We start from the raw sequence: 23,906 nt of genomic DNA on the forward strand, positions 1-23,906 counted from the left end.
GGATGAGATTCCTTTGTATATTTTACCCTTTTTATTTGTAATTTGTTTAAATAATGCTTCTCCCAAGCGGAGGCTTCTTCTGTTGCAGCCTCTCTTTAGTGGCTTTTTGTAAGTGATAATATGCAAAGGTTCTGTTATGAGTATACTGTGTTAAAATGACTCACTGGCACGTAAGGAGAAGAGCAAATAAGAAATTAGGGATGTAAAGCAAGAGGGAGAATGCAAAATACCCATGACTAAGCAACAGTGAATTGATGCCTAATTAATACTGGCAAAAACATTCCTTGCTGTCATTCTGTGTACTTTTTCTGTTTCTTATAAATCTTATTTGATTTGTTATGGGTGACAATTTGAGCAGAACATCATGACCGTTAAGTGCAGAAGAAATGTAAATTAGTGTTTTTCTAGTGAGGATATCATAATATGATGAGTAAGTACAGGAGAAATTTAAATTGATCTGGTTTTCCACTGGAGGTACTGGAAGACAAGTGGATAAAGAAGGTTTGTATGGGAAGCAAGTGCTACAGACAAGGCTATGGAAGTTTAGTAGGTTAATTATATTTAAAAAAAAATCTTTTCTTATGACTTAAAAAAATAATGCAAAAGCATTCATAATTGCTGTTTGCATAAAGAGTGAAGAAAAAGGCATTTACAGTTATTTTGTGTGGAAAATAAATACATCTGGAAGCATGCAGAGGTTTCTTTACGTTGAAATCTGCTATCTCAAAAACTTGTCCCCGAAGCACACTATTTCCTGCTTTGCTTTTGGAAATTCAGGTAGGGATTCTCTTGCTTGTTGCTATAGGAAGCAAAACAAAGGCTGGGTGAATGAAGGATTGGGATGCTGCAAGATTTTTCAAAGTGGAGCAAAAAAATAGAGATAAATTTCTTTGGTTTGGCAGTCTAAAAGCATACATTTTCAGCATAATTCAGTAAAATCTTCATGTCAGGATGGTTTCTTTTTTTTGTAGGAATCAGTCTGCCAGAGGTGAATGTTAGTTTGTGTGTCACTACCATGGTTTTGCTTGCATTTTACATGGCTTCTGACACTAAAATAGTTTGTTTCCCACCTGTACAACCTGCTTTATGAAGATGGGGCATTTCTGGCAGTGGAATTTCTTTTGCTGAGTTTACTCCTTGAAGCCTTCTGACCTTCTACCCAGAAAGTGATACCGAAAAGGTTCCTAATGCACAGTCCGTATGAAGTGATCATAAATTTTGTCAATTACTGAAGTTTTTCTTATGATACTGTAAAACCTCTATGATCTGCTTTCCCCATGTGAAGCCTTTGAAGGGAAACAGTAGCAAAACATTTTTTTCTTTTAAGTGTACGTTTTATAATTATAAGTAGGAAAAAAGCCCTGTGGAAATTGGGATTTTATTTTCTTTATTTTGGGATCTAAGTATTCACAACTCAGACTGGTACAGATCGTGCAGACTTGCTTGGGGGTTTTCCTTTGTTTTGGTAGGGGATTGCTGTTTTGTTTGAGATTATGTAAACCTCGTTGTTTCCAAAGTGAAATTTTAAAGATTCAGCCTGTCCAAAAAACTCTTAAGACAGTGACCTGTCCAAGCCATCACAGTAATGTGAAAGTTTTACCATTGAACCAGTGTCTTTCCTCACGAAGTTGTAAAGAAGGAGCTTTTTTTGGTGGATTTGAAACAAGTTTTTTCACCTAAATAAGTGAGGTGTGCAGCTACTGGTGTTTTTTTAGTCATAGCTATAGTTTTTATAAGCACATTGAAGTGAGTAAGAGTATTTTCAGTGGTATTAATGAGTTTGGATCAAGTCCTTGGAAGTAAGTGACTGTTTTTTCTCTCTTCTCCAGGCCTGAGGTGTCAATTTACATACATCTTCTGTTGAAAAATAAAAAAATTAACACAATAGCTAATACGGATAATGACATTTCCTTGGTATAGATTTTTTTCTACCCCTGTACCATGTAGCTTGTTTCCTTTGCATTTAAAACTGAACTGTAGCAGAGGAAGGAAACCCTAAAACTAACCAAAAGAAAAGTTTGCTGTGTATATCAGCACCATTTCTAGGAAACTCTTATAAAATGAAGGTGAAAACCCACATTCAATTTTACGTGTGCAGACCAGGAAACAGAGGTGTATTTCTATGACTGTAGGCAGTATTGAAAAACATCTCATCCTTTCCAGCTAGATATCATCTGAGTCTTTAGAAAAAAGCTTCTGTGCCAAAACAGACTCTTTCTTTTCTATTAAGTATAGAGCTATTTCTGAAATAAATTTGATGAAAAGTTGGAACGTGATGCACAAGTTACCCTTTTTTCCTTGTCTTGAAAGTGACTTGTCCTGGTCACCTCAGAATGTCATGAAGGTTGTCTAGCCAGCACCCGTATGTGCAATTCAAGGAGAAAAATCAGCCATCTGGAGGGCTTGAGAGAAGCAGAAACCGTGCTCTGAATAAAAATAGACATAGGAATAGCATCCAGCTCTCCAGGCTGATCAGACTAAGGCTCTCTCTGGAGCACCCAAGCTGTCCTTTAGTCATGGTATAACCATTGCATACAGCCACCACTATGAAGAAGGTTCCAACTGTAAATACAGCACCAGCTAGGTTTAGCCTTTAGTTAAATGACTGTAAAACCTTTACTGTTAAGCCTGAGCTTTGCATTGAGTCTCTAGACAGAATAAAAAGCAGGCTCTCTTAAGTTCATTGAGATTTTTATGCTTTGAAAACTTCCTCTTCCAGCTGTGCAGTCCCTGGTGAAGTGGTGGTTTACAAACTTTGTGCTGAACATGTCTTCCTTAGCTGCCTGAAACACTCGTCAGCCAGTTGGCACAGTCTTAATTAAGTCACAATTAAGGCTCATACCATTTTAGCATAGGCTTTTGATAAGCCTTTGACTGGTCTTGCAGATTTGAGAATAATTTTCAGGATTGGGACTTTCATCATACCAGGCACTTACTCGAATAATTGTCTGTCCATTGAATCCCTTAATGAAACAGTTTTTACTCTAACATTCTTTGTTTACCCCTATGGATTACATGGTGTCATCTTGCCTTTACTACCTTTTCAGAAACACATAGCCAGGATGTTTTCGTGGACACATGTGCACACTTATTATTCCTGAACTTCTGCCAGTTTCACAAATTAAAAACAGGCATCTTCCCATTCTGTGAGCAGCTCTTGTCTTAGAGAGGAAAAAACTACAATTCTTGAAAGGGTGCATCAGTGATAAAATAAGATGGGAGTATTCAGCAAAGAGTTTTAATTACAAAAATTGTAAGAGAGGTTAAAAGACTTGGAGCTTAATTAACTGTTTTATCTTTAGTGGCTCTTTAAGGCTCCAAAGCATCACTTTCAAGTATGAAAGTCATTTCCAGGATGTAATTCATGCTACAGTTAACTCAGGTTTAGCCTTAGAGCCTGTGCCTATGAGGTTGTGCAGTTATCGGGACTCCTAGCATCCTTAAATTGCTCCCACAAATTGTCAAAGTTGATTCATTTAACTAGACTGGAGCATAGTGCTCTTAATGTGATTAAATCTGGCAGTCACTGTGACTGTGTTTGGGTTTTGATGGATTGTAATGGTGTGTTTGTAACTTAGTCAAACAAATTTGACTCTTGGCACTCAGAATCAGTTTCCAGTTGAACAGAGTGTAGGAATATTTTCATTTTATTTTTTAAAATCCTTATGCTGTGATATTCACTCTACCCAGTCCAGTGAATACTGCAGATTGTGTTCTCTGTAAGAATGAGTACTTTTCTTTTCGACATTTTAGACAAATTATCTACATCTCTTCCAATCTGAAGCAAGTATTTTATATAAAACGCAGTTTGCATCACTTTGCATGTGTTCAGAGATGGTCATCTCGTAGTTACCTTGGGTTTACTGAAAGGGAGATACAGAAGCAAAGGTGCACAAAGCTCATCATGTTGTAACATACAGTTAGGTAAGTCATACATTTGCAGATTTTGACCTGAACAAAGTCTTTCAAGGGATATTTATCTGAGAAGCAATATAGATGTGCCTTCCACTACATTCTGTCCATTTGGCTGCTACCATCATAAAAGAGTAAAGACAGTAGTGAGAAGGGATGAGATGGCTTTTCTGTTGCCTCTCCTTTCCAGTCCTGTCCAGCTGACTTCTCTGTGGAAAATCATCTGGCAGGTTCTTCAGATCATTTCACAATCTCTTCCAGGGAAGAAGCCCTTTCCCTCAGTCCTCTGCAGCTATGCTCCTCAATTCCTCCTGCTGTGCACATTCTCTGTTTCTTCAGCCACTGGGGTCCAGAAGTACTTCAGACTCTAGTATCACTCCAGAAAAGGCAGTGAGCAGCAAGAAGAATATGCTGGAAAAAACACCATGATGAGGAGGGGGCAAAAGCCCACTCATCTTGGAGCAGAATTAGGGCAAATAGTTTGCAGACACTTTATGATGATCTTAATCTATCTGCCAGATACTCAACAGCCAGAAGGGATGGGAGCAGTTTGGTCTGCTGTCTTGACAGCAGCCTTGTTTTCTTCTGTCACTCTAAAACCTACTATAGATGGCTCAACCTTCTCACCCAGAAACAGTGCTGCCTGCATCGTGGAGTGTGGCTGTGTCCCTTGGGAATGAAAAAGCAGCACCACAGATCAGTTCCATCAAACAGGAAATTGGTTTCTCCTGGTTTTGCTGGTGTTTTGATGAAAACAGAAATCAGGACTCAGCACAGAAATGGGAACCTCTTCAGGCCAAAACCCTAGGGTTTAATTTGTTACCATGCAAAATAAAGCCAGGCCAGCAACTCACATTTCCAATGCAGATGTTTTAGTAGAGCTGACATCTGAAGGTAGTTTGAGGAGTTGAATTTTCCTCCCTAGGCTGAAATTTATTAAATATGAAGTTTCTCCACGAGAAAGGGAAGAATGAATGGACCTGGGGTAGCGGGGAGGTTGGAGTTGGGAAAGATTAATTTTATAGAAGAGTCTGTAATGTAGTTAATCAAATAGTCTAATTGTAGTTACATCATTTAGTTATAGTATGGGCATGACAGGTTTGAAACAAAACCCAATAAAATTAAGCACTAAGTGGCAGTTTTTCTTTAGTGTAAAGCATAGAAGAATGGCAAAATAGCCATCTGTGTAGGTGTGTACAGCTGTACTGATTTTACACAGAGCTGCACCTTATTGCAAGAACCCAATATCTGGCTCCTTCTTTTGACCAGGAGGCAAATCTGCTGGGTGGTTTGTTGTTTTGTTGTTGTTGTTGTTTTGTGGGTTTTTTTTGTGAGAGCTAAAGAAACATTCTGGTGATAGCTAAAAAAAAAAGGTAGATTTTTGGCCCAAAAAGTTTAAAAGATGTACCCTTGTGAATGCCGTAGTAAATAGCCATACAGTGTTTCCATCTCCTTGTAGCACGTAGTTTGTTTCTCAGACAAGGATGTCAGAAGATAAAGTACAAGAGCTTTCCTACACTGTGGCTGCTAATGCTGCTTGGCATTGATTTCACAGATTATTGCTATTAATTCCAGCCCATTTGTTGGTTAGGGCTTCGCAAAATAGCCCAGAGTGAAACATTTCTATTACTATTGTCAGGCTGCCCTTTAGCTCAGCTTTTATGGCAGAAAAGTGCTTGCTATGTTCCGAGTTCCCCCAGAAAAACTGTTATCTAGACATATACATAGGTGGTGTTAAAAACTAGATAGACATAGACACAGGAAACATCAGGTTTCTTGTGAAACACAGAAACACCTACATCTACACAGGCTGAGAATACTCTAAGTCACATTAATTTAAAGGCATATTTATATTCTGAGTTTAATGTCTGTTCCCTGGCGTTTTGAATGAAAATGTTGACCTGTTCCTGTGTTTTCTCTCCCTTTCCCTAATTTCGTGCTTTGTCCATCTGCTGTCCTCAGAGCATCATGTGAAGCCTCCATAGGCCTGGGAGCAGCAGTCTGTTGAATCCTGCTACTTTAACTTTAGCATTATAGGAGACAAGCCCAATGCATCTAACAGCAGCAACAGCGTGTGTGCTCACTTTGAGAGTCCAGGCCAGTGTAGAAGTACTCCAGCTAACTAGTTTAAATCTGCATCTTTTTTGCATCTGTGGCACAGAGGTGCCATAGGTCTCAAGACAGAAGGTATGGAAGACAAGTTTGCCTGCAGGAATATGAAGTGCTGCAGAAGTGACTCTTTCAAGTAACTTGGCAAACCTTGTGGTTATACACCAGAAGACCTGCTAAGCTGGTGTTTCTTTTGGACTTCCCTTATTATGTATGTCACAGAGGCATTAGTTTGTGCCTCTGTGACATACATTAGTTTGTTACCTAAATATGCTCTGATCCTCTAGCCCTATTTCTGTTGTCAGCTTGTCAAAGAATATCACCTGAAATGCAAATACCCAATTCCCCACTTTTCAGAGTCTAAGCCTTTGCCCCAACATAGTAAGGATCAAATGTGCAGTCAGTTGGAAATCCCTTCAATTTCTATGTCTTTGTGAATTGTAGAGGAGTAACACACATATATAAAATTTGCTCTCTTTTATTTCTGAATGGAAATTCAAAACACAATACCTTACAAAATACAACACCATTTTTTAAAACATGGCATTCGGTGAACAGCCATATTTTTCACAGTTAGCCAAAAACACTTCACGGAACTGTCCCAGTGGCAGTGCAAGAGTGGTTGTTAGGTTGTGGCACAGGAGTACACAGAGGCAAGGATTCTTCACTAGTGACTTGATTTCAGCATGTATGGCTGTATTCATGTATGTCTTTTTTAGGCAGACCAGTAGCTCACTTTGTGCCCACAGTCCAAACCCATGAGAACAGAAGTAATGTGATCATAAAAAAATGGACAGAGAAAGACCTGGCTCAGACACACAGGCACCCTCTGCCAGTATCGCTTTAATGTACCAGTAGCTGGGGGTTCATGAGTACCTTTTCCACTACTTAGGAGCAACGCTCCTTGTCAGTCCTCATCCATAATAACAGCTCTCCTAGCCTAGGTGTCGCAGTTTTTCAGTAGCTGTCTGGGCCCTTTTCACTGTGTCACAGGCAGAAAGGCAACTTGCACTTTAAAAACATCTGGGAAGCCCCTTATTGTCTTCTTGTTTCCCCACTTCTTTTTACTTACCTATCCCCCAAGATGCAGGTGATGCATTACAGCTGTTACTTGTCTGGATTTTACCTCAAGGCAAAAGCACAGACAAGTACAAGGTCTGTGAATGAGATGCTTCACAAAGTTGTCTGTAATGTCTTAAATTTCACTCCCAGTTGTTGCAGAATGACTCTAAGAGCAGGACCATAGAGTTCTGGAGGACTGTGCAAGCAAGGCAGGGGGTGGCCCCCACAGGTAGCCGGAGACCGGACCTGGGAGGAGAATGTGGAGGAAGCTGTGGGGGCTAACCAATACTGTTGTGCCAAGAAGGAGTGGCTGAATACCACTCCTATATATGTGTGAACTGCGTCACAAATAAAGTAGAAGTTGCTTATCACCCCTATTGGGTTGGCCTGTCTGCTTCTCCTCGCCGCTTACACCCAGTGATGTTAGAGACTGATTGATTCTCACTACTTTTAAGGTCAGTTTTTGGTAGGCTTCCTACACTGAAATAGAAAGTGTAGTGCCTGATACATTCCGATGTCAGAGAGGTCGTTTGGCATTTGTCGCTTGCGTCTCTCAATGGTTCACAGTCTGCAAAAGTGGAAGAAATCAGGCAAGAATTTGCCTCCAGCTCAGGAAAAACTGGGATATTCTTAGCATCAATTATCTTGTGAACGTAACCTAATTGTAATCAAGTGCTGTTTCAGAATACATTTTCTAGCTAAATTTTGGTGGTTTAATAATCATAAGTTTTAGGTCCCTTAAGGAGTGATGTAATCATTATTGCTACTTACTTTTTTAAAAAATTATATATTTATTTTGCTTAAGGTTGCAATTAAGAATGTTCCTTCCTTATTCTCCATCTCTGTGGGTATACATGGCCATGTTTATGGCAGAAGAGATCAAAAAAACGGCATGCATTTAGACAAGAGGGCAGGACCGGAAACATGGCAGACTTTTTTCCTCCCAAAACGTGCAAAGGATTTTGCTGCCCTTTAGGAGAAGAACAAGTGACTCTGTTTCATCAAGGTCAAAAAAATTCCCTTGAAGCTGAGGATAAAGAAGTGGGGGACAGAGCACAGTTCGCTTTGGTGGGCAGAGAGGCTGAGTACCTGACAGTTCGAGAAAGAATCTTACTCTGGTGTTATCTTGCTCCATTTTTGCCAGCAGCAGCAGGCTATTTCATTCTCTTTTACTATACCTGCCCTTCAGTAAAGCCTTTGGATGTTACAAGTTGCTACTTTAGCATATGTTTGCTCAATTATGATAGCAAGAAGGAGCCTTTTGAACATGAATCACTAGCAAGTGATTCCCACTTAGTGGGAAAATCCTGTGTTGCTGAATGTCTGGTCTTCACAGAGTGGCTAAGGGATGGAGAACACATTAGTGCTGTTTTGTGGAGAATGCAGAAGTGTTCTTCAGAAATGTTTCAGTGCAGTTTCTTCACAGAAGGAAGCTTTGCTAGACTGAGGACTGTGTGTTTGGTTGTGGTACTGTAACGGTTTGGGGTTTTTTACCTTTAATCTTTTTTACCATCTCTAATGCAGTAGTAAAGTTTACTTTGTTGACAGTTACTTAGATTCAGCTCAAATCTAAGATGACCCTTTGCTTGCAGCTGGCATTGCTTTAGCAACAGTCAGATCTGTCCAAAGGACTTCCTTTATATTTTGCAAAGAAATGAGGGGAGAAGGACTAGGGAAAATTGGGTAAATGAAGTGAGAAGCAGTCACTTCTCCAAATGTTTCTTGGGAAAGCAGCAGTTGATAATGAGCACAGTAATCTAGTTGTCTCAGTGCTCTTGCTTTCCATAATGAGACTCTATTTTGCTCTACATATTTAGATAATTTTAAAAGAATTCAGGAGATCATGTCAGCTTCCATAAGAGTTTTGCAAGAGGAATAGAAAATGGGATTTATAGCATTTTTCACAGTAAATCGTGGGTATCAGTTGTGATTTCAAGACTGAAGCAGAAACTGTAACAGCTAGATTACAACAATTTACTGAACTCTACACAGGAATAGCTGAGTTGGTTTCACAATATGTAAAAAAATAATTGGCAAAACCACCACTTTTTGTTGCCTGATTACTGGCCTGAGCCACTGCATGTGCTTCAGCTCTCTTAAGTTAACTAAAAACTGTCTGACTCCTACTCTGGGCCGCTAAGTAAATAAACATGGAAATAGTGACATATGTTCTCCATCTGCGCGGTCATGTGCTGTATCTTCAGTGCTCAGAAATGTTGCTTAATAGGAGTATAATCACTGTTGTTGAAAAGTATACTTTATGATAAAAATAAGAGATGTGGAAAAGAGGCCAAGTTTGGCACCTAATGCGGTAGTGACAGTTTATTGAGGGTCTGGCAGAAATGGCTTCACTTTCCTGTTTATAATAGCTTTGACTTGCTGCATTCCCCATCTGTGATTCAGCAACTGGAACTACTCTGATCTGCAGAAAAAGGAGACCGAAATAGGTATCTTTCTTTTGGTTTTTTTTTTCTTTCGTGATCGTATGCTCCAACAGCTGCTGGGAGTGGGTGTTGGAGGCAACAGCAGAAAGGGAGCTTTTCACATTAAAAGAGTTAAATAATTCAGCACAATTCAAGGTTCTGTTAATATTTTGCCAGAGGGCAAATTCACAATTTTTGCCTGAATGAAGAGGAGAAGATCTGAGGATGTGCAGTTTCTGATTCCTCTTGGGTTCCTCATGCAACTTTCTGCTCTTAAGAAAACCAGTTTGCTCCAAGTGAATACTTGGAACAGAAAGTCATTTTTAGTTACGCTCTTAAGTCCCAAGAATCACTGAAGATAAAACTGTGTTCAAGTTGCTGAGTAGGTGAACACAATGTAAATGGATCTTGAACCACAAGGCCTGCTTTTCACTGCAGAAACCTATCAGTATTGTGAAGGTTGGGGTACACACTTCCAAACCCCAATCCCTTATTTTAGGTTAAAGTGCCTTTGAGGAAGGTGATCTGTTGAGTTAGCCATGTAACATGAGACTTTTGCGCTCTGCTTCTGGAAGAAGGTGGAGGTTCTGCTGAGTAAACAGTCTGATTTTGGTGATTTCAGCATGTCCCAAGTGTTACAGGCAGTGGAGTAGATTCTTGTTTCTGTCCAGCTTCCTCTGGGTGTAGCACATCAGGATTTGTTATGGAAAATATTTTTTTCCTCAGTTCCAGCTCAGACTTTCCTCTTTCCACGTAGTTGCCTTTTCCAGTTGTAGATAAAGGAGGACTGTTTCTTGCTTTCTGTTTTGTGCCTCTAACTCATGAAGAAGTTAATTGAGCAGCTTACTGTGCAGCCCAGATGGAGCTCTTTTACTCTAATGATGTGTCTAACTGCCACGACTTGGTATTTGATCTAGGGATAATTTTGGCCCTTTGGGCTTCTAATACCAGCTTGTTAGTCCATCCTGTTAGGGAGGTGATGGATCGGTGGATTTGTTGGTACAATGAGGACTAATGAAAAAGTAAGAAAAAGTATGGAGTGACTTTGCTCATAACATGTGATCTGAATCCCACACTGCAAATGTTCCTTTTCTCAGTCCTTCTTTTTCCTTCATGATGGAGAACCTTTTCTGTCAGCTGAAAAGAAGAGTAATTTCATGCATGGTGTGATAATTGTGCCAAGCCTAGAGAAAACTTGGGCTTCCAGTGCCTGCAGATGACACAGGTACTAGATCTCTGAAACAGGTATTTGCTCATCTATACATAGCACAAAACCTACACAAAATGCTGGAGTTGTTTTTAATGGAATTACTTTACATCAGCCTGCCTGTGTTTTTTTACAGTTTTGTAAAAGCAAAAATTTAATTTTACCGCTAGTATTAAAATGTCAAATAGGGCAGGATGGTGATGCTCCTTTTCAGTGTTTATGTATTAAAATAGCAGGAAGCTATGCAGATATCGAGGGCACTTTGAACAATGCTGCTTAGAGTAGCATGTGCTGTCACATCAGCAGTGATCAAGGTTTACTGAGGATGTGTGTCTGTGATTGTGGTGAAGACCATGTCCAGAGAAGCCTGCTGTATAGTAGTTCTGCTCTGAGCAAAGCATTTTCAGAGTTGATTTTATTTCCCCTTTTAAGTAAGAGTCTGATTTCATATGAAGTTTTGGACAGAAAACCTTCACTTGCATGAAAATAAATTAATAAATAATCTCTATTTTCATAGCAAACTTCATATAACCAGCTAAGTTATTTTTCCAGAAAGACCTTTTCGTAGTTTCAGAATTTGTTGTATACTTCTAGCACTATACATTTTAGAAATATGCAGGAGCATGAGAACATAAACCAGTATCCAAGCTCTAAAAATCAAAAGTGTTGGCATGAGCTGATACCCATTGCTAATAGGCATGTTTATGTTTGCTTTGGGCATGCCTTCCAAATGCATTACCAAGAGTAGATGTGATGTCTCTGCAAATAGCAAACCTGTAAACACGATCTAAAATGTTGCTGATACTTAAACCAAAAGAGCTTCAGTTCAATGCCATTTCTATGTATACAAATTGCACAAGTTGTCAGGATGCATCTTGTGAACTTTTAACTTGAATGAAACATGGAAAGGCACCCTATTAAGTTATACAGTACATGGAATCAGGATTTCCATTTTTTATTCCTGAGTAAGCCACATGCTTTGAGACAGAGAGAAGTTGTCCTCTGTAAAAGTATATACAGTAGTCTTTATGATTGTAAAACATTTTAAATACTTTAAAAAGTTCTGTATATGAATCCGTTTAAGGCACTCACCATGCTTTTAATGTATAATAGGTGCTTTTTTAAAAAAGGTTTAAAGCTAGGCATAAATGAATTTTCTTTATATTCTCAGTACTGCTGCTATTACCAAGGAGGATTTTTGTAGTCAAAATTATTGCTTTGCAGTAATAATTTCTAAATGTGCTGGCCCCATGCCTACCAAAGGACGCTCAGCACAGTTGTGGCTCATGGCCAGACCTCCCTGTGGAAGAAAGTCCGTGTAGGCATCGTAACTTTCACAAGCTGTGATAGCTCTTGGGCTTATATTCTTCAGCAGGCAGATTGTTGCCCGCTGTGAATGCTTGAGGTACTGAGATGGACTGTCTCCTGAGATGGACTGCGTCTCCTTCCAGAAAAATTTCCAGTTCTTCTGCCCCATGGGAGGGGATCTAAAATTCACATTTTAATTGTGAATAAGTTATTTCTGTTGTAGGTTTGTTATAACTTTTTGAAGTGCTCAGAGATCTAGAGCTAGATCACCTAATAGTGTCATTCCAAATGCTGCAGCCTACTTGGTAGTGGAATGTTGCAGTTTTGATGTCTGTAAACTCAATTAAAGGTTTGAATGGACCCCTCCCCCTACATGTCGTGTATAACTATTTATAGAAATAGCTAAACTTCTGACTTGTTTCAACCTGCTTTCCCCAAGAGTTGAAGCAAAAGACATTGAATAGGAACAGAGAAGACATCTAGCTTGTTGAACTGCTAATCATGTTGCTGTGAGAATGATGCTTAAGCAATACTGACAAAGAGCAGATGGATGAGCAGGTTCAGTGCCGTCTGAAATTAATACAGTGCACATACTGGGGATAACAGGAGATATTAAAGAGCTGGAGAACATGCTGAGACTTAGCAGAAATCCTTCCCTGATCCCTACACTTAAAGGCAAGCTCAGGGTTTTCCTTTGCAGTCTTTGTACGAGTCATACATGTCAAATATTGAAATAAAGCCACTCTCTTGCATATTTTTTGTAATCGTAACATGCTTCTAGCTCATGTTTTTTTTATGGCGCCATACATGTTGCAGACTGTAAAAAGGTGGATTACAGTATCTGCCAAAGGTTTAGATATTTTCTTCTTAGCTTTCCAAAGGCATTTCATGGGCACAAAGTGCCTCTTTTGACAAACCTACCATATAGGAGATTAAAAAAAAAAAAAAAAAAACCCACAAGCCACCACTTTCCCAGATAACTTAAATTTGACAACAAAAGCTGTAACTTCTGAAGACAGCCTTTACAGTAGAGATCCAGGGTGTGGGAAGTCTTTGAGAAGCAGGCTTAAAGATCTTCATGTGCAGGTACAGTGAGGTACAGTTCAGCAGCTGTAGTAGGGTTTTTTTTGCTGTCTAAGTAGAGCAATTTTTGGCTTGTAAATACAGGACAGAAACCCACAACCCTGGTTAATTGTTTGGTTTAGTAGAACAGACTTGAATAATACAGAATCTTGGGGCACATCCTCTGCCAGTGAGGAAGTGCACAAGAAGACGGGAGGAAGCAGAGACAGGACACCTGACCCAAACTAGCCAAAAGGGTATTCCATACCACAGCACGTCATGCCCCATATGTAAACTGGGGGGAGTAACTCAGAAGGCCAAGATTGCTGCTTGGGTTGAGCTGTGTATGGTTTAGCAGGTGGTGAGCAACTGTATTGTGCATCACTTGTGTTCATTGGGTTTTATTCCTCTTCCTGTTTCAACTTTTTTTAAAAACAAAAAAACAACACTTTATTTCAATTATTAAGCTGTTTTCAACTCAGCCCATAGGTTTTACTGTTTTACAATTCTCCTTTCTGTTCCACCAGGGAGCAGGGAGGAGAGTGAGAGCGTGTGTGTACTTTATTTGCTGGTTGCTGTTAAACAACAACAGTGAGAGATGCGGATAGAGGCAGGGTAGAAAGATGCAGCACAAGATAATGCAGTATAACTTCTTTGTGTGTCCTTTCTCATGAAGTGTTTTGCTTCTATTTAGTAAAACAAATAAGCTTTATGTTCAGGCCCACTCATTGTGGCAAATTTAAAATATTACTGGTGGCAAATACAGCTGCCACAGCTCTTGATTCACAGACACAAAGGTCAGAAATAATACATTTCTAATATTAGAAATATTTTCTGATTGTCATAGTTTGTCATGTTTTGGTTTGGTTTGGATTTTTTTTTGCTGTTGCAAAGACACAGTAATCTTAGATGAAGTAAAACAGTGGAAGAGAGACCCCCACACCTTCAGGCTGTAGTTTTCTTCCAAGGGCATAATTACGAGTTGAATTTGAGGTTTTGGTGTGGACTATAATTCAAAGTAATTCTAGGCACACACACTGGATCTTTCACAAAGCTTCCAACAAATCAGTAAAAGTACAAGACCACACATGCCAGGTGAAAGATCCACATAACCAAAAAATCTCCTGTCCATGTATCTTCAGTAACAAAAAAAAATGAGGAAGAGGAAAATGAATTGAATACAAACATCCAGTGATCATTGTTTAGAGATTCCATGACTTACAGGTTGCATCATTTTTAGTAGAAACCAGCAAACCAAAATAAGAACAGGTATTCATGGTATATTCTGATTTTGGAACAGATTTGACACTGAATGTGTTTCCACCTAATTAGTGTTATAAAAAGTAATTACAGTAGCATATAACCAGTTTGATTAAATGGAAAACTAGGTATTCCACATTTAGAAGTTAGGGATCGAGTTACAAAGAATATTTATGTATTTGTGATTTGCATCAAGGTATAATTTCATTTAGGCTTTACCCACATGAGGAAAAATGAGAATTAGAGACTACAACCATCACAATAGTGATGTATGAATAGAGCTCAGGCTGATGCAGGAGGAAGCAGGATATTGCCTAGCTGATTCCTGCCATATCCTGCAAAAGATAAACCATTAATCGGATCTTTCATTAATATGAAGTGTGGAAAAAGCAGCTCATGCCACGGATTACTTTGTAAATGTAGTTAGTGGGAGAAATTATGCATTAAAGAAAACACAAAATCCCTCAAATTAATCTTTGAAATATATGCAGTTTGACTCCCATCTGTCTTACACTGGGATAAATGAAGAATAATTACATTTTGGTGACTAGATACACTAGTGTAGTTGTAGAGGAAATTGAGCTTGCCTGCTCTCCCAGGATTGTAAGATTTACATTTTTAAGCCAGAATTGTTTATCCTTAAATTTTTTACTTTTACGGTCAGAGTAAGATTGGTGATCCTGTGTTACAGAGTAGAATCCTTTGACACATGATCTCTACCTGTTTAAATCCAGATGGAGTCTTTATGCCATCATGTGGGTGCAATACCAGTTGGCTTAACTTTGCCACTGGCTTTAGTATATGTAGTTTTTTTAGTTTAAAAAAGTCAAACTGGATGATATGTGCTAAGTATTTGGTGAATCTCTGACATATAACATGGTTTATGTTGTCACTTTTACAACGTTAAATTCTTCTTGCTTGAAAATTAAAATAGCAAATTTACCATGATTGTAAGCACAAAGAGCAGAAGAATTCCTACTGCATTTGAAAGTATGTAGTTTGATTTTTTTTTGTGGACTTTTCTAACTTCCCATGTCCAGTGTTCAGCTTCAGACAATGTGTTGATATACAGTTATGCTATCGATACATATGCACTGACTGAAATGTTTTTATGCCTACCCTGTAGGTCTTTGTTTCTAGCAGGCTTGTCTTATGTTTCCTCTTTAGCGATTTCTTTTCCATGCACAACTTTTTTTTTTTGTTGATAGATGCAATAGTAAGAAAGTGTGTTGCATTGGTGGCCTAAAAAGTCGTTAAATCCTGTCATGTTCAAACACAGAAGAGACATTCTGAATTTTCATACATTTTTTCAGTTAGTGTATAACTTCGACGAGCATAACCAAGGAGGAAATTGCAGGAAGCATGCTGAAGTAAGCATGTGTTATTTCATTCTCATTTCTGATCAGATGGTTATTTTATTGTCATTATCATGGACAATAGAATCTGAATGTGAGCTGTTGGTGCATGTCAACCATTTTCTGAAAGCAAGTTGTTGATGACAGCTTTAATGTGATCCATCTTTCTGTGCCTGGGGAGTTTGGGGCATGTGCTTGTTTGAATTAGCACACTAATCCCTGCTTCCAGATACCCTTTCATTCTTGTATCAAAGAGGTAATCCTCTGGTGTAACTCAGTATTTCAGGTTCTGGTCTCAAGAGGAGAATTATACTATAAAAAAAAAAAAAAAAAGCATTTGCTTGCTCCTTGCATCTGGGCAAAGAGCAACATGGTTCATGTATAGGCAACAGTTAAATCTGCTGCTGAGAAAATCCTACATGCATATGTGCACGTAAGTGTCCTCTCTGCTTAAAGGCTGATACTATTAAAACTATTCCCCTATTTAAAAATTCTTACTTTTTTTGTCATTCTTGACAGTGCCAGATTGATGCTTATTTACACTGGAGCTCATTCACACACTGTTTTAAGCCTTTTTCTACCATCATGGCAAGGGGAAGCAATCCTTGCAGGAAAAAAAAATTGTTTGAACAGATTAGCGCTGCAGAAGATTATCTCTGCATGCAGTCAGTTTCTATGGGTATAGGGAGCATGTCAGTGAGTGCAGACTGGTGACTAGAATGCAAGGAAAATCTGGCACTGCTTGATTCTCAGAAGAGGTGCCAGAGAGACACCTGTATGATCAGTCACGGATAGGGCCATATGGGCTCTTCAGATGTGCTTGTCCTTTAAGTTCTTTCTTCCCTCTGAAATGCAAGTCTGCAGTTCTGACTTGGGCTGTGCTGCAGTGTTGTCTGGAATGGGAGGATATGGGTCTGCAGCCTAGCTGGGTCAGGTGTGGACAAATCCAGTCTACAACAGATGGGCAAAGCTCTGCTCTTAAACAGTTGATTTCGAACGGTTGTAACCTAAATTGTGATGAGACTGACCTCTACAGTTGTGATGCTGTACAGTATGCTACAGTATGCTTATGCTCACTTAAGCCATCTCTTGGCATCACAGGACAGGCTGTGTGATCTCACACACTTTTTAACCAAGTGTTACCTTGTGGAATTTTTGAATATAGCTTACATGGAGTTTTCGTAGCTGAATACATCTAGGGGAGAGGTCAATGAGCAGTTCAGGAACTCAAGCTTGGAGAAAACTCTACATAAAAATGCAAGGTAGAATGTAGTTCAACTTTTTAGAAAGGCACTGGGAAGCATTTGAAGCATACAAAAAGTATCAGGACACTTGGGGAAGTTGTCTTTCCCAGTAGAAACATTAATAACCATTTTAACAGTGTTACCTCCTGCTGCTTCACTGCAAAGAGTAAATTGTGTCATTTCAGAATGACCCATTTTTGTCAAAGCCAGGCTGATTAAAGCCCTAAGAAAATTACTGGGTTTGGTGTTAAAAATGCCCATGTCACAGAATGGGTGATTATTTTTATCCTACAGTTCTCAAACAAAACAAAAAAAAAAGCTGCTGCTTCTGAATGTAAGGTGAAGTTACAAGAGAGAAAGTTGTTTTGCTGGTGTTTTTTAATGAAATACTCCATTTAGATGTCATTTTATAGGCCACACGTGGAACAGAAGAGACTAATTTTTGTTTGATGGCACATGGACAGCAGCTTTGTCATACAGTATGTCCCATGTGGTGCTTAACTTGCTCTCTTTCCTGTATCCTTTTTGATGCACTTCACCACTTTTACCTGAATACTGAATTGGATGCTGATTATTTTTAACACGGCTTCCACAAAGTACCAAAGGGAAGTGTTTCAGAAATTTCAGAGTAATACCTCTGATATGTAGCCGGTTTGGAGGGAATCATCAGAAGCATGAGCGAGCATTTCAGAGAGATGTAAGTGAGGGATTTTTTGCGCAAAATACAGTAAAGAAGGGGTAGCACTCCAAGAGGAATGCCTTGGATGGAAAGAGTGGGTGAACTATAGGGAAGTGATACTTTTTTGCAAATGCTTTTCTGAAAGTGTCATGGTTTAAGCCCAGCCAGTAACTCAGAACGACTCAGCAGCTTGCCCACTCCCCCCACTTTTTACTCCCCCTGCTCCCAGAGGGATGGGGAGGAGAATTGAAAGAATGTAACTCCCATGTATTGAGATAAGAACAGTCCAGTAACTAAGGTATAACACAAACCACTAGTGCCATGACCAATAATAATAATGATAAGGGAAATAACAAGGGGAGAGAATACAACCACTTACCACCAGCCAACCAATACCCAGCCTGACCCAAGCGGTGATCTGGGCCTTCCGGGTAGCTCCCCCCAGTTTATATACTGGGTATGATGTGCTGTGGTATGGAATACCCCTTTGGCTAGTTTGGGTCACGTGTCCTGTCTCTGCTTCCTCCCAGCTTCCCCTCCTCCCTGGCAGAACATGAGACTCAGAAAGTCCTTGATCAGACTAAACATTACTGAGCAGCAACTAAAACCCTGGTGTTATCAGCACTGTTCCCAGGCTGAAAGTCAAAAACACAGCACTGCACCAGCTACTAAGAAGGAGAAAAACGACTGCTACTGCTGAACCCAGGACATAAAGTCCAAAAACAAAAATGAAAAATTCCCAGCTGTAATTCCGATTGGATTATTCTACCTGAAATGCTTTGATTTGTACTTACATCCTTCACTGCTTAGGTATTTCCATTTTCTTTTTAAAAGTGTGTTGAAAATACAGATTTGTGAAGCAAAATTACAGCACCCAAAATCGCCTCTTAACTGCCAGGCACTTGGCTGCTTTCTTTAAAATTATAGAATCATAGAATCATAGAATGGTTTGGGTTGGAAAGGACTTAAGATCATCTAGTTCCAAGCCCCCTGCCATGGGCAGGGACACCTCACCCTAGACCATGTCACCCCAGGCTCTGTCCAACCTGGCCTTGAACACTGCCAAGAATAGAGCACTGAGCGCCTGATCAAGAGGACTCTGTGGATTAAGCACTCTATAGACAAATAGGAACAGCCTCACACTCGCAGGCCGTTGTCCTCACAGGGGACTTCAACCACCCTGATATCTGTTGAAGGAACAGTATGGCCTGGCACAAGCAATCCAGGAGGTTCCTCTGTTGTGTGGAAGACAACTTCCTTCTGCAGTAGAGGAGCCAACAAGGAGAGGTGCCATGCTTGACCTTGTGCTCACCAACAGGGAAAGGCTGATTGGAAATATGACTCTCCAGGGCAGCTCTGGTTGTAGCGATCATGAGATGGTCAAATTCGAGATGCTCAGGACAGTGAGAAGAGCGTGCAGCAAGCTCATGCCCTGGACTTCATGAGAGCAGACTTTGGCCTCTTCAGGAGCCTGCTTAGTAAGGTTCCATGGGATATAGCCCTAGAGGGCAGCGGGGCCCAAGGCTGTTGGTTGATATTCAAGGATCACCTGCTACACTCAGGAGTGTTGCATCCCAACTAGAAGGAAGTGCAGCAGGAGGGCCGGAAGACCTCCTTGGCTGGATAAGGAGCTCCTGAGGAAACTTTGAGGGAAAAAAGAGGCTTATAACAGGTGGAAGCAAGGACAGGCAGCCTGGGAAGAATACAGGGATGTTGTCCAGGAAGCTAGGGACCAGGTTAGGAAAGCTAAGGCTCAGTTAGAATTAAATTTGGCTAGGGATGTTAAAGATAACAGGAAGGGATTCATTAGGTACATTGCAAATAAAAGACAGACTAGGGACAATGTAGGCCCCCTCCAGAAGCTATCAGGAGAACTGGCTACACAGGATTTGGAGAAGGCTGAGGTTCTGAATGACTTTTTTACCTCGATCTTCACTGACAAATGCTCTGACCACACCACCCAAGTCTTGGAAGGCAGACACAGGGACAGTGAGAATGAAGACCTTAAGCCCACTGTAGGAGACCATCTTAAGAACCTGAATGTGCACAAGTCCATGGGACCTGATGAAATCCATCCGTGGGTCCTGAAGCAGCTGGCAAATGAAGTTGCTAAGCCACTGTTTATCATATTTGACAAATCATGGCAGTCAGGTGAAGTTCCCAAAAACTGGAAAAAGGGAAATACAACTTCCATTTTCAAGAAGGTGAAAATGGATGACCCAGGGAACTACAGACTGGTCAGTCTCACCTCTGTGCCTGTCAAAATCTTGGAGTAGATTCTCCTGGAAGGCATGCTAAGCCACATGAAAAACAACAAGGTGCTTGGTGACAGCCAGTATGGCTTCACTAAGGGGAAATCCTGCCTGACCAATTTGGTGGCCTTCTATGATGGGGCTACAGAACTGATGGACAGGGGTAGAGCAGTTGATGTCATCTACCTGGACTTGTGTAAAGCGTTCCACACTGTCCCACACGACATCCTTGTCTCTAAATTGGAGAGACATTAATTTGGTGGATGGACCACTCAGTGGATAACGAACTGGCTGGATGGCCACACACAAAGAGTTGTGGTCAATGGCTCAATGTCCGGCTGGAGACCAGTAACGAGTGGTGTCCCTCAGGGATCAGTGTTGGGACCGGTCTTGTTCAACATCTTTGTCGGTGACATGGACAGTGGGATTGAGTGCGCCCTCAGCAACTTTGCTGATGACACCAAGCTGTGTGGTTGAAGGGAAGGAATGCCATCCAGAGGGACCTCAACACAATTGTGAGGTTAGCTGATGCCAACCTGATGAAGTTTAACCATGCCAAGTGCAAGGTCCTACACCTGGGTCGGAGCAATCCCAGGCACAGCTACAGGCTGGGTGGAGGAGAAATTCAGAGCAGCACCACAGAGAAGGACTTAGCGATGTTGGTTGATGAGAAACTTAACATGAGCCAGCAGTGTGCGCTCGCAGGCCAGAAAGCCAACTGTATCCTGGGCTGCATCAAAAGGAGCGTGGCCAGCAGGTTGAAGGAGGTTCCCTCTACTCTGCTCTCGCAAGACCTCACTTGGAGTATTGTGTGCAGTTCTGGTGTCCTCAACATAAAAAGGACATGGAACTGTTGGAACAAGCCCAGAGGAGGGCCATGAGGATGATCAGGGGACTGGAGCACCTCCCGTATGAAGACAGGCTGAGAAAGTTGGGGCTGTTCAGCCTGGAGAAGAGAAGGCTGTATGGAGACCTCATAGCAACCTTCCAGTACCTGAAGGGGGGCTATAGAGATGCTGGGGAGGGACCCTTTATTAGGGACTGTAGTGATAGGACAAGGGGTAATGGGTTCAAACTTAAACAGGGGAAGTTCAGGTTAGCTATAAGGAAGAAGTTCTTTACTGTGAGGGTGGTGTTCCTCCTCTTTACTGGAGGAATGGGTTGCCCAGAGAAGTTGTGAATGCTCCATCCCTGGCAGTGTTCAAGGCCAGGTTGGACAGAGCCTTGGGTGCCATGGTTTAGTGTGAGGTGTCCCTGCCCATGGCAGGGGGGTTGGAACTAGATGATATTAAGGTCCTTTCCAACCTAACTGTTCTATGATTCTATGATTCACCACTTCTTTGGGGAGCCTGTTTCAGTGCTTGACTACCCTCACAGTGAAGAACTTCTTCCTTGTATCTAACCTGAACTTTCCCTGTTTAAGCCCACTTCTCCTTTTAAATAAAACGGCAATTTTTTCTGAAAAGCAAATGAAAATACGTCTGGAAGCTATTCAAAAGAACATGCTTCTGTTTATATGGGTTGATTTTTTTTAGGGTATAAATCCTTAAAATTATAGCTTATGAAAGTCAATTCTCCAATGACAGGTGAGGAAAAAGGAGCCTGGGGTTTCTTCTGATTTTTGTTTGTTTATTTGTGGGGTTTGGGTCTGGGTTTTGTTGGTTTTTTTTTCAGTGCTTAGAAAGCAGGAAGTTGCTTTCATTAGTAAGACCAGAATCAGAGTATCTTAGCGCCTGACTCACAGAACTAACAGAGCTGGTCCACTGTCTACCAAAGAAAAGACTGATACAGCCAGAAACTGTAGGCAGAACAATGAAACGATAGTTATTTGACTGGATTTCAGTGTTAATGTTACATAGCCTTCTCAAAATATTTCCTGAACTTTACATCAGGAGGTGTGTTTTTCAGCACAAGTATCTGTGAGTTCTGTTTCAAGTGGTAATCTGATCAATCAGTACTTGACTTTAGCAGTAGTCACTGTTGATTAATCATTCCTCCATTTCTCACATCATCCTTGAGAAATAAATTTTTTTGGTTTCCTGAAGAAAGGAATTCAAGGCAGAGAGAGATAAAACAGACTATCCCAACCAACCTGAAGTTCTTAGGTGAGAGGTGCCATTCCCCCATGCATTTTCCCTGCCTCTGAAGATGTTTCCTGAATCTGTTCACGGCTTGTTCATGTAGTACAAAGTTAAAAATCCTAAGTGAGATATAAATGAGTGCAAAAGCTTCAGGGAGCAGTTGCTATGATTAATTGCTTCATTGTTTGCGGTTCATACATTTTAGCAAGTATAGTGAGTAGATCATGTATAATCATGTTGCGTTAAGGGCAGGGTTTTTTGCTAGCTTGTGTTAGCTTGTTGCTAATAATTTGTATGCATTAAACTTTGGTGTAGTTTTGAATGTCACAGATATGTCTGAACTAATATTTTACCCCTATAAATCAAAAATGTCTTCATGAGGTCAGCACCAGTTTTATTCATGAAAATCTGGTGTGTCTTCTGGGACTGGGCTTCTTCTCAAGATTAATCATGGACTTAATACCAACACACACACAGTCACTGGAAAGTGAGTTTGGTGGGCTTTAGTACAACCCTGTAAGACCTCTGTGGCACTTTTAAGTGCTGAGTACCCCTGTTCTAAGTGACACTGGATGTATGAGGTAGAAAACAAAATGTAAAAAAGTAAAGCAACCTGAAAAATTATGCTAGCTGCAAAAGGTGGGTATCCTGAACTCCTTCCTGTCATGTTTTCTTTTGCTAAACAGCCTGTCCACCAGGAACATACAAGCCTGAAGGTTCACCAGGTGGAATCAGCACTTGCTTTTCATGTCCTGACGACAATCATACTTCTCCACCAGGAAGTACCTCAATTGAGGATTGTACATGCCGGGAGGGATATCGTGCTGTTGGACAAACCTGTGAAGGTAAGTGGTTCCATCCAGGAACAGAATACCCCTGGAATGCACAGTGCAGTGCTGGGACAATTTTGTTATATGTGTTTGCACTGTGAAGGAAATGTCAAATTGCATGGAAGATTTTCTGTGTCATTCCAAAACAAACAAAAAAAAAACCAAAAATGTTCTAAGATGCAAGTCAACTTGGAAATGAAAAAAACTGTTTTCTTCAGTAGCCTACTGTACTCCAGCTAGCATCTTAACTTTGTTGTTTAATTATTTAGTTGTCCACTGCCCTGAGCTGAAGCCCCCTGAAAATGGTTACTTCGTCCAGAATGTCTGCAACAATTACTTTAATGCTGCCTGTGGGATCCGATGCAAAGCAGGATTTGACCTCGTGGGAAGCAGCATTCGGCTTTGTCAGCCAAATGGCCAGTGGTCTGGATCAGAGGCTACTTGCAGAGGTATGGATTGTCATGTTTGGAAAGTCTTTTTCTATTGGGTTAGTTTGTTCTTAACAATAGTTTTCTCCACTCACTACATAGTTGAGTGTGCAGATCTAATCCTGCTAACTCTAAGCAACTCTTAGATAAAACAATGTTCCCAAGGTAAACTCCCAGTCCAATCACTCCATTTTCATCCTTCCCATACTGGAAGGAGGGCATTTACAACAGAAAATGCAGAGCAGTGTTTAGTAGGCAGACAGTCTTTTGCAGGTGAATCTACATTCTCCTGCCTTAAACCTCTCTCTTAACCTAATTTTTGTGAATTCTGTATTTATGTTATGTGAATCCAGCAGGTTTACCAAGCAGTCAAATATATAACAAGACACCACATGGGTGTTTCAAAATACACACCAGGCTCTTGGCGTAGACCAGCATTGGTGTTGGGAGAAATTAACTGTGGAAGAATTCCATTTTGCTTTCTTCTCATGAAAAATAGGAAAGCCTGGGTTTTGAGAATCATTGTCAGAAGAATTTTGAGTGGGGTTTCACTAGGGATCAACTGACAGTATCCTAGAAGTTCACTGCAGGAGAATGTCAGCTGGAAAAGAAATAAACAGAGGTGTGAAAGGGAGGAGAGATGGGGAAGAACATCCTGAAAAACAGTATTTCTGGAGCTTTTACAGGTACATAG

The 23,906-nt window shown here is 40.5% G+C and overlaps 1 protein-coding gene across 4 annotated transcripts in view; it reads left to right on the forward strand.

The window, feature by feature from the left end:
* SVEP1 (sushi, von Willebrand factor type A, EGF and pentraxin domain containing 1) overlaps positions 1 to 23,906 on the forward strand; it is a 131,074-nt gene that overhangs the window by 24,897 nt on the left and 82,271 nt on the right. For all 4 annotated transcript variants that reach the window (XM_057423134.1, XM_057423136.1, XM_057423135.1 and 1 more), the window contains exons 4-5: positions 22,641 to 22,799; positions 23,054 to 23,233. In XM_057423134.1, the coding sequence (XP_057279117.1) occupies positions 22,641 to 22,799; positions 23,054 to 23,233 (339 nt within the window). The remainder of the gene's footprint in view (positions 1 to 22,640; positions 22,800 to 23,053; positions 23,234 to 23,906) is intronic.

This window comes from Pezoporus wallicus, unplaced genomic scaffold (assembly GCF_028554395.1).
Source record: "Pezoporus wallicus isolate ANWC-B61680 ecotype Strahan unplaced genomic scaffold, APGP_CSIRO_Pwel_v1 contig_7243, whole genome shotgun sequence".
NCBI classification, from domain to species: Eukaryota; Metazoa; Chordata; class Aves; order Psittaciformes; family Psittacidae; genus Pezoporus; species Pezoporus wallicus.